This window comes from Electrona antarctica, assembly GCF_951216825.1.
Source record: "Electrona antarctica genome assembly, chromosome: 15".
Taxonomy (NCBI): domain Eukaryota; kingdom Metazoa; phylum Chordata; class Actinopteri; order Myctophiformes; family Myctophidae; genus Electrona; species Electrona antarctica.
Window position 1 is genome coordinate 16,101,828 of NC_136796.1, and position 11,444 is coordinate 16,113,271.

At 44.2% G+C, this 11,444-nt stretch overlaps 2 protein-coding genes across 2 annotated transcripts; both read left to right on the forward strand.

Annotated features, from left to right (window-relative positions):
* Positions 1 to 1,217: 1,217 nt before the first annotated feature.
* On the forward strand, positions 1,218 to 1,706 carry LOC306937948 (uncharacterized protein; the record flags this gene model as incomplete). The annotated part of the gene is made up of 1 exon (XM_079521972.1): positions 1,218 to 1,706. The coding sequence occupies one exon, from the start codon at positions 1,218 to 1,220 to the stop codon at positions 1,704 to 1,706; it is 489 nt and encodes a 162-aa protein (XP_079378098.1).
* Positions 1,707 to 3,871: 2,165 nt separating this feature from the next.
* Positions 3,872 to 8,748, forward strand: btd (biotinidase). The gene is made up of 6 exons (XM_079523445.1): positions 3,872 to 4,128; positions 4,848 to 4,997; positions 5,522 to 5,682; positions 6,661 to 6,838; positions 7,405 to 8,001; positions 8,299 to 8,748. Exons 1-6 carry the CDS (start codon positions 3,901 to 3,903, stop codon positions 8,569 to 8,571), a joined length of 1,587 nt encoding a protein of 528 aa, XP_079379571.1. The 5' UTR covers positions 3,872 to 3,900; the 3' UTR covers positions 8,572 to 8,748.
* The last annotated feature ends 2,696 nt before the right edge of the window (positions 8,749 to 11,444 follow it).

An 11,444-nucleotide genomic window follows, 5' to 3' on the forward strand; every position in this document is an offset into this window, starting at 1 on the left:
ATTTATTTCAGTCTAACAGATAAACCCAAAGAAGATACTTAAATATAATAAAATCTAACAGGAAGAACGTGTCCTGACAAGCGTCAGGAAGACAGAGGTTGGAGACAGATCACCTTGTAGCACCTTGTTATGAGAGACGAAGATAATAAGAAGATTATCAACACCACCTCCACCATGGCCTATAATAACATACAGTTCAAACAGTGCAGTGTGTGACTCTGATCATCTGCCCATAGTGACAATCAAAGCAGATGGGGTGGGTTATTTTAGGAGCGTGGCAACAATCATGGACATTCGTAAGGAAAGGTGCATATACCAGGAATGTCCCCATGAGGACTGCAAGGACAAGATTGTTGACCTTAAGAATGGAAATTACCGCTTAAGAATGGAAATTACCGCTGTGAGAAATGTAGAAGAGAATTTCCTGAGTTCGAATATAGGCTCAGCAGACTTTCGTGGGGAGAAATTGGTGAGAAATTGGCTCCCAGGAAATAGTTGAAGTCCTAGCTGGCACAACAGCACACTACCTTTGTGCAACACGCAAGTAGGCACTTGACAGAGTGCAGTTCTATAGTTTCAAATGCAGTTAGTTAGTTAAAATAGTTAGTTACATAAAAAAAGACATACAGGTTTAATGTTTGTTTTTAGTTCAATGTACAATGAAGGGAAAATGTATGTCATCTTGTCCCTAACACAAACATTAAATACCATTAACAATAAAGAGAATTTAATGTTTGTGTTGGCACCGTTTGTTTTACATCACCATTACATCACCTAAACAACATGAGTTAGACTTATATATTAGCGCCCCTCACTTCACACGGGTGTGATTTTTAATACTAATTCATTAAGCTACTAATATAGAAGTAATTAATGCGGGTTATGTTTGCATGTTTGGAATTGTAAGAGCTGAAATCAATAATATATCAGTATTGAGAGATTTGGCAGGAGCTGCCACTTTTGCAAGGATGCCTGTGCAAATCGCAGGAATGCACTGACAACTGCATGTGACATCACACACAACACTCTGGTCAGACTATATAAGACGGCGAATGTGACTTCATAATGCTTTGTAAATAAACAACAGACGTCTAGGGACGGATAGTGAGGTAGCGACAGAGGAGAGACAGAGAGGCGAGAAAGAGGAGAGAACAAAGGAGGGAGATAGAAAACAAAACAAAACGGCTTGAAAAGTCAAGTCACCAGGTGTAATCAAGATGAGCAACGACGAGTGCTTTGGATGTGGCCAAACGGGCCACTGGATCAAGAATTGTCCCAACGCTGGGAGGGGGCGGGCCAAGGGACGAGGTCGAGGGAAGTACGTGATCTGCTACCGCTGTGGAGAGCCCGGTCATGTCGCCAACTTCTGCGGGAGGACCGTGGACGCCTGTTACAACTGTGGCCTGGAGGGACACATCTCCCGGGACTGCAGGGAGCCCAAGAAGGAGCGAGAGATGGTCTGCTACACCTGCGGCAAGGCGGGGCACATGGCGCGGAACTGCGACCAGGCTAACGAGTGCTACACCTGCGGAGGGTTTGGACACATCCAGACCGGCTGCGAGAAGGTCAAGTGTTACAGGTGCGGAGAGATCGGCCACGTGGCGGTTCACTGCGGAAAGGCGGCAGCCGAGGTCAGCTGCTACATCTGTCACAAGTCGGGTCACATGGCCAAGGAGTGCACGTCCACTACTGTTGAAGCTAGCTGAACCCTGCTAACATGCTAACCTGCCTAAATATTTACCGCATGAACCCTGTTAAGACGTGAGACTCTTATGACCTATACTTTTTTTCTGTCGGGCTCATCTTGCAAACTGCTGCTCAACACCAAATTTACTGTGCACATTTCCAGTAGGCTAAAGAAGTACCATAGTCTTTTTAACTCAAATATAGACTGGCCACAAGAAGTCTGAGATCCTCATGGGAGTGTAACACCAATATAAGTTCAATTACATTCAATAATAGGTTGAAGCAGAGACCTGTAATATATCTCCCCAGTAAAGGATTTGGTGAAACCAGAGGGTGAAAGGTGGCCACGAGAATGGACAACAACAACAAGAGAGGAGAGAGAGGAGGGACAAAACATAACATCCATTATAATAGCAGTCAGCAGTCAAATTCCATGGAAACCACAGCCAAGGGGGTCTGTAATTGAGATCCATGTGAGCCTGCAAAACGAGAACAAAAGCAGGGAATGGAGAAGCAAGAGGAGACAAAGAGGGGATGAGACGGAGAGGAGAGGTGGAGAGGAAAGAGGAGAGAAGAGATGGAGACGGAGAGGGTGGGGAGAATGGAGAGAGGAGGAGGAGAGAGGAGCTTGGTCCACCAACAATCTATGCAACATCGCTATGGGCTAGTTAGGCCAGGCCCTAAACGAATTAAGAAGTAGCATTAGAAGGAACCACAAGTAAGGCTATCAAACTAGGCTTATAAGGCACAGCGAGCTCCAAGATCTGGTGATGCCTGACCATAATAAGCTTTGTAGGAGATATTTTATTCCATTTTACAGGGAGCCAGTGCAGAAAAGAGAGCATAACTAGTTCCCGTTAGTACAGTGCAGTAGGCTATATTAGACACCAGGAGGCCAGCCGTCTATAAGAGGAGCTGTGTCAGAGATAATATCAAACTGCCAAATGTTTTTTGCACATTGCCAGTAGGCTACCTCCACTAATTTTCTCACATGTTGTATGCTTTTTGAAAAATATTATAAAAATAATACAAATTTAAAAAAAATTGAGAAAATTAGTGGAGGTAGCCTACTTCTTTATAAACCACACCCATCAACAAAGCTAATTGGCCGGATGGCTATGAGCTTCGCCCACCATTAGGAACACATAAAACCAGGGCTTCAGCACAAATAATCATTCTTCAACAGAATCTTGCCTGAGGAACGACAAATCAGTCTGAAACGTCGCTATATAGAATTCATCAGAGTAACTACTTCAGAGACCACCACAGAGCATGGCTTGAGGACAGGCCATGCTTCCGAGGAGGACCTCCACCTGGACGATGGCTTGGAAACAGGCCACAGCACCAGGAGAGACCCAACACCCAACCGCCTGAAGACATTCCACCAGAAAGATGTAGTAAGTACAGTGCACTGAAGTCCCAGTTGACCCCCAGTGCCCCCCCAGACAGTGCCCCCCCAGTGCCTCCCCAGACAGTGCCCCCCGTACCCCCCCAGTGCCCCCCAGTGCCTCCCCAGACAGTGCCCCACCAGTGTCCCCCCAGTGCCTCCCCAGACAGTGCCACCCCAGTGCCTCCCCAGACAGTTCCCCCCCAGTCAGTGTCCCCCCAGTGAATAATACGTGGCTAATACGCGTATAATATATAATATAATATAATAATAGCTGCAAGGGTGAGACAACATAGGTACAATATTAACAATGCAAAAAAGACAACTACCAGAATTGTGCAACATTTCTTGGCAGCTCTGAAAGTGTCTGGACTTCAACACAATCCCAACTGGACAGAAGGACAGAGACGTTTTAATGAAAAGCATTCGGTTATGTCTAATAACTTTAATAACTTCTAATAACTTCTTATAACTTTATTAACTTCTAATAACTTTAATAACTTCTAATGACTTTAATACATTCTAATAACTTCTAATAACTTTAATAACTTGAATAACTTCTAATAACATAGGCCTATATAGTTTTTTTTTTAAAGAGTGTAAGGCTAAATATCTAGTTACTACTTGCAGAGGTAATACTAGGTTATCTCGCGCCAACTGCTGGCGGAACTGAAAACAACATGCGCGCTCACGTGAAGGAGGAGTTATTCTGGGGGGAGTGAGAAAATTACACAACACAACAATTTTTGACCCGTGTTCTACTACTTGTACTTTGGTCTAGTCTTGGGACTGGTCAGGTCATCTTTATACAACTGGCATGCATCGCCATGCATTCCAGAGCTCTATGCACGTTCGTCTTCGTCGTTGTTTGTCCGTCGTCATGTCAAACGGAAAACAAGGTTGGCGGTTCATCTTCGTACATTGCTGCAGTGTACGAACACCGGGTGATCTTGAACCCGGAGCCAGGCGCGCCCGCGTCCCGAGAGGCGGCGCTGGAGCACATGTGGAAGAACCTGGATATCTATGAGGAGCAGGCTGCCAGGGCAGCGCAACAAGTAGGCTGCTTGACTGGATTGCATTGTAAACACAGGTGTTAGTGTATGATCATATGCCAGGATTCACCACACAACAAAATGCAATATAAAACTGTTAACCATCAAACTAGCTCTGGTCCATAGCCTTAATTAAGGACTTCTGTCCTTAAGTTCATGGACCAGAGCTATAACCATTAAACTAATCGATTTATTCCATAATTTATTAAATGTAAAAACAGTTTTATTATTTAAAAAATACCTAAAAATAGCAGATCTACAAGTTCACAACACGTCGGTCGCATCACATAAAATAGGGCTTAAAGTGGCTATTCAGATGAATCCTTTTACTTTTAAATCAACTCAGTCAATTATAAATCAGACATTTTACAACAATTTGTTGATATAATAATATAAAAAGGTTTGTTCATTCAAATAATAGAAAAGGCATGAATAGAATAATCATTAAGCACAAAAATAAATAGTTGCAGCCCTTACCGGGTGGCCAATGGCCATAGATGAGTGGTTAGTGAGCCCGGCACCCGCCTGGGGAGCCAGAGCCCCAGTGGTAGTCCCAGACTCCCAGGTACGATTCCAGGCCAGGCCAGCAATGTGTTGATGTGTGTCCCTGAGCAAGACTCTTAACCCCACCCAAATTGCTCCCCGAGTGTCAGAATGGCAGCCCACTGATGTTATAGGATGGGTAAAATATCCTATTCTATTTTATTCTCCTCTTCTCACAGGGTGTCCAGATCTTGGTGTTTCCAGAGGATGGCATTCAGGGTTTCAACTACAGCCGTTCATCCATCTCTGGATACCTGGAGACTGTACCCAACCCTCAGCTAGAGAGCTGGAACCCCTGTACACAGCCTGACAAATACCGCAAGACTGAGGTACACACACGCACGCACGCACGCATGTTGTACTTGATACTTTAATAGGGCATCAATTTCAGGATTGGCTTTTTTACCCTTTTTAAATACGAAAACAAAATAGCATATCTATACAAGCTCACAACCGATCACTCTCGCTGTGATGTTTTGTGAGCAAGTAGCTTGTCTGCAACTAAGTGTACATCAGGTATAATAACACCAACCCCAGCCTGAACCTAACGTCTAAATTCTTAATTTGAAGTTTAACTCTAGAAGATTGTCGTCACAAACCTTTTTCTCAAATTCTACCATACTTATAGGGATATTTGGCCCTTACAAGTATAGTAATAAAAGCGCACGCACGCACGCACGCACGCACGCACGCACGCACGCACGCACAGTCTCCCGCATGGAAAGCCATCATCTGATCCACTATATAGCCCAAAGGGAAATATTAGGCTTTAGGTCATCAGGCAGAAGTTCTGAGCCACTACTGCAATGGACACTGGACAGTCCACCTCAAACGCACTTGATCTCCCCTTCAGGTTCTCCAGCGGCTGAGCTGCATGGCCCGTCGTAACCGCCTCTACCTGGTGGCCAACATGGCAGGGGTGCAGCCTTGCAGTCCAAGTCCAGACCCCACATCCTCCTCCTCCTCCTGTCCTTCTGACGGCCGCTTGCAGTTTAATACAGATGTGGTCTTCAGGTACACAACAACACAGACCTCAGCATGGCAGCATGTATTGGGGAACTGGGTGACCAGATCCAAACTGTTCAATTGAGGGACAGAACTATCACTTGTGTGGGACAAGTGGAACGGGGGGACGGGACGGGATTAGCACTGTATTACTTAAAATACGTTGCTATTAAATGCCTTGATGTCATATTCGACCATAGGCCGAATATTGCCTATCATTTTGTTATTAAACCCCTCTGGCGTCTCACAGTTTGTTATAAAATACAAATTTTGGTCATGGGTATAGTACAGGGTGACTTGGTACTGTAGCCTAGGGGAATATTTCTCATGTTATTTTAACAGGCTTAAAAACACATCTTGCAGGAAAAGAGACAATGTGAGAGCTTTACAACAGAAAGCCAACTATGAGGAGACTAACTATTAGTAATTAGGACATTTGAACACTGATGCCAGTTACAATGTGGGACACCTGAAAAGTCTTGGAAATGAGGGACTGGATAGTGGATACTAGCTAGTGTTTCTCCTTACTTTTAATCTATTGTATGTAGTTATTCTCAACTATTTTGAAGGACCCTCCAGTTTTATATGCATTAGGCCACATTTCTATTGTATTTCTTATCTCTGGGAGCCCAATCTACACTGTAAAATCCTCAGTGTGAATTGAACTCTGAGAGTGTACAAATGGAAGGGTCCATTTGGTTCCATTTTTTTACAGACCCGTAAGGACCTTTTGTTCCCCTGCTGGTCCCCGGACCTGACATTGACAACCAGTGTTGGTTGGTGTCGTATGGTTGTGAGTTCAACTCACTGTGAACAACCACATTATGTTTTGGTTGTTTCTTCATCTGCATATTGCTATGAAAGTAATTGTCTTCTTCTTCTTCATCATCTTACTCTTCATCTTCTCATAATCATTGCTGCTTGCATCTGTTATTTTTTATTTTATTAACTTGATTTAATTAGTCTCACAAATGTTTTTGGCTCCAGGTCCGATGGTGTGCTGGTGGCACGCTACCACAAACACAATCTTTATTTTGAGAATGCCTTCGACAAGCCCCCCAGCCTGGAGGTTGTCACCTTTGACACGCCGTTCGCTGGGAAATTTGGCGTTTTGACCTGCTTTGACCTCATGTTTCATGACCCCACAGTGACACTGCTGGAGAAGGTCAGAACACAACGACAGAACTTGTGTCCAGCGTCTATTCCATTTCATTACATGCTGCACTATACCCAGCAAGCACGGTCAGGACCATGACTTATTAGTGACGTCTCTATTGGGGCCAAATCAAGTCAAACCTGGCCTAGTCCTGAACGTCACCGGAATCACTGGAGGACGTCATCATGACGTCATTTGGCTTGCTGGGATAATTGACCTACTGTAACATCAATACATTTGACCAAAATATCCGTTCTATCTATATTTTAACCAATGTCTGGAGTTTAAACAATTAAGCATTGATTAATTGTTTAGCCATTTAATTCATTCACTATTTTTTAACATAAGAAAAGTTGAAACAATGTGGAAATAATTATGGAAATATGACATTTCTGTTCCATACCATTCAGCTGTTTTTAATACAGATCGAATGGAAACAGATCCATCGATTATGCAAAAATAATTGTGATTAATTCTGATGATTGCGATCAGCGAGGATAAATAAAGTCCGATCCAAGCCGCATACAGCAGCTAATGTTTATGTCTACCGCTTCCCACCTGTTGTATTCCCTCAGGGTGTGCGTCAGCTCGTCTACCCCACGGCGTGGATGAACCAGCTGCCTCTGCTGGCGGCCGTCCAGTTCCAGCGGGCCTTCAGCCTGGGTGCCGGTGTCTCCATACTGGCAGCTAACATCCGCAGCGACGCGCTGGGCATGACCGGCAGCGGGATCTTCAGCCCGGTCTCGGTTCTCCACCATCACGCCCGGCACGGAGAACCGGAGGAGGGAAAGCTGCTGGTGACCAGAGTGCCTGTCTTGGACCCACTGTGGACAGGAGACAGAGGGGCAGCAGTGCACATAGAGGAGAAAGCCCTCGATTCTGGATATTGCCTGCAGGAGGACAGTTGTCAGACCTTTGCTTCTCCTCATGCACCTCCCACTGTAACTCCATCCTTCCAGGCTACATCCTCTGACACCTTCACCTCATCCATGATGTACGACCCCTTCACTTTCGCCCCTCTACGTGGCTCAGTGGGTGAACTGACGGTGTGCGATGGCCCTCTCTGTTGCCACCTGCAGTACTGGAGGTCCCCAGAGGGCGGCAGTACGGAGCTCTACGCACTGGGAGCGTTCGCCGGCACACACACTGTGAATGGCCGATATGCCCTGCAGGTACAGATGAGAAAACCTGTTTTGAATTTCTAAAATCTTAAGTGGTTTAAACGACTAAAAGACTACTTCAGGGGCTCAATTGTGGCCCCAGAAACGCTTTGATAACAATCTATAAAATGCACTCCCTCAAATTACTCAGGACAATTTCTGGTCTAGTATGGTAGGTATAGGAAACAAAAGAAAAGATTTCCCTCCTATTTGAGGTTCCTTTAGATGGAAAGGCTTGGGAACCCCTATAGGATGTAAAAGTTATAAAGGCTGTATAATAATAATCATGTGAACCATTTCTCTCAAAAGGTGTGTGCGCTAGTCCGCTGTGCAGGGACACAGGCCAGCTCCTGTGGACAGGAAGTGGACGAAGCAGAGTCTAAAATGGACTTTGTGCTGGAGGGCGTGTTCGGTACGCGACATGTGTACCCGTCGGTGCTGGCCAGTGGTGTGGTCTTTGAGCAGCCAAAGCAGGTGGCCAGGACTAGAGGCGGCAGGGTGACCATCAAACACTCAAACATGACAGCTGGACTGGTCACCGCGTGCCTCTATGGACGCATGTACCACCTGGACGAAGACTGATTCGGGCGCACAGCCTCTGGATGGCGCATTGCGCCAGTTTTGATGGAGGCACGCTGCGTCGTCCACGGGGAGGAGCTGAGGAAGAGGCACGGTGTGTTGATCCGGAGGAGGAGGGGGGTATGGCGGGCGCGTTGCGCCAGTCTGCTGAGGTGCACTGTGCCGATCTGCGCTGGGGGGGGGGGGGGGGGGGGGGGTCGGGGGTCGGGTCGGTGATTGTTATTGTTAACAGACCCCCATACTCACTTGCGTGTGGTCAGCCAAGTACAGCATACAGTCAACAATGGCTCAAACCTCCACATGTTATGGGAATCTGCTGGATCTGTACAAAACAATACACAAATGAGGCAAGACAAGAATTCAGACTTAAAAGTATGAGCGTTTTTACTCGAGTAAAGGAGCCAAACTCACATGACGGCTGATCATTGCAATGGAAACCCCGTCTGGCTCACACAGCCACAAATGGTCACAGCCTTTATAGGATTTACCCCCACAACAGCCAACCAGTATTTTAGCCGTGACATAAGCGTGCCCTCCAGAGATACTTCCGGGTCCGTCGGAGCGGTGTTTGAACCGATCTGAGACTAGAACAACCAAGTCTAATTTTACCGCTTTCCATGCAACAACAAAGCTACTGGTCTCCCAAATCTGGCTGTGACAGGCTGTCTGCCCCACACTGAATACTTTTGCCATTTTATTTAATTGTGTCAACTATATCCTCCATTAGAGATCGTATTAATGCAAACTAGATTCTTCTAAATATGCCCCCGAAATATTCTACTGAGCAAATGGACTGTTAAAAATAATAATGATAATACATAATAATAGTCTATATTGTCTCCACATCATATGTTTTCTTTGTCATGGACACTTGTACAGAACATTAATAATTCTACTCGAGTTGGAAGCATTAAGACCCATTTTAACCCTCAATGGCTTCCTTTCTGAAAAATAACGTTGCTATTTACAATGAGAAGCAGACGGGAGCTGGTGCCACTTGGACCCGGACGTAACGTAGGACTACAAAATGACGTCGGACTAAAATACCGAATAGCCTCAAGACGTGAGCCAATTGATGATATGCACACGGCTGCCATCTTGCCAGCAAAGTGCTAGCTAGGTGCAACTTCCCATAGACAGCCCATTCATCCAAACGGAAAGCTTTGTTGCTGCAATGTTGGTGAGTTTGACGTTATTTAATACAATTAGATAGGACTTTTCTGTTTGGGCTGTCTATGGGAAGTTGCACCTAGTTAGCACCTTGCTGGCAAGATGGCAGCCGTGTGCCATCGTCAATGGGTTCCCATAGATGGGACAGTCAACAGATGGAAACAAAAGACCACACGAGTGTGACAGATGAGATAATCACACAGGAAATGGCTGTACTGTAACTTATAGGGAAGAGTTACAAAGATACTTTTATAAAGGGATGTTATTAAATGTTTACATCTAAGAATCTTTAGGACAGGAGACACATGGCGACCCGAAGAGAATGCGATGCACTGATCCGAGACGGGACCCCCTTCAGCGTACCCCTTTCTTTTCAGCCTACATTTGTTAATATCGTCTTGTCTTATATTTAGAGTTAGGTTCCTTTAAGAATATACATTGATTTGTAATATTTTGAGATAGGGTTACTATTTGATATATATATATATATATATATATATATATATATATATATATATATATATATATATATATATATAGATAACACGCTTATGAGTGTATTTGTGTTTGTATGTTGAACAGAGAGTTGTGTGTTTGAAAAACAATATATTGGTTGAGCCATTTAGGATGGGGGATTCATTAAACAAAGTGAAATATTTAAAGCCTTTTTGGGCTTGATGGGCCACTCATGAGTGTATTTGTATATGTTGAACAGTAATAAATGGGCCCTACTCATGAGTGTATTTGTTGAACAGTGAGTTATGCGTGTTTGAAAAACAATATATTGGTTGAGTAATTTAAAGCACTATGTGGTTGATATACTGGTTCAAATACTGCTCATGAGTATATGTATATGTTGAACAGTAATAAATGGGCCCTGCTCATGAGTGTATTTGTATATGTTGAACAGTGAGTTGTGTGTTTTCCCACTCACAAGTGTATTTGTGTTGAACAGTAATAATGGGCCCTGCTCATGAGTGTATTTGTATATGTTGAACAGTGAGTTATGTGTTTTCCTGCTCACACGTGTATGTGTTGAACAGTAATAAATGATTGTAATTGTGTTGAACAGTAATAATGGGCCCTGCTCATGAGTGTATTTGTATATGTTGAACAGTGAGTTATGTGTTTTCCTGCTCACGAGTGTATGTTGAACAGTAATAAATGAGTGTATTTGTGTTTAACAGTAATAAATGGGCCCTGCTCATGAGTGTATTTGTATATGTTGAACAGCAATAAATAAATTAGTGTATTTGTGTTGGAACAGTAATAAATGGGCCCTGCTCATGAGTGTATTTGTACATGTTGAACAGTGAGTTGTGTGTGTTTGAAAAACAATATATTGGTTGAGTCATTTAAAGTAGATTTAAGGTTATTGTAGCGGTCAATTTGTATTGGGAGTGGGGAGGGGGGCAGGCGGGGTTGTCGCGAGACATTTCCGGGGGTCCCCAGCCAAAAACGTTGAGAACCCCTGCAACCATAGGCCCTTTGGGCTTGGTCCCTAAATTAATATTATTTTTGTAACATGTTTGAAAATGTTTTTTAACATGGAAATGATTATGACGATTATGCAAAAGGGGTTGTGATCATTTAAAAACCAAGTGTGAGAGTAAAAGTCAGATGATAATAAACCTGCCATTAGATGTGGGGTCACACATTTGCATAGTTGACATTATCACCGACAGACATCTTGTGAGACACCATGG

What these genes read in the sequence shown, in the direction of transcription:
- btd (XM_079523445.1), top strand. Translation starts at nt 3,901, where the DNA reads ATGCATTCCAGAGCTCTATGCACGTTCGTCTTCGTCGTTGTTTGTCCG. An exon ending in CTGCCAGGGCAGCGCAACAA is followed by an intron (nt 4,129 to 4,847) that starts GTAGGCTGCTTG and finishes CTCTTCTCACAG; the next exon opens with GGTGTCCAGATCTTGGTGTT. An exon ending in CAGTGACACTGCTGGAGAAG is followed by an intron (nt 6,839 to 7,404) that starts GTCAGAACACAA and finishes GTATTCCCTCAG; the next exon opens with GGTGTGCGTCAGCTCGTCTA.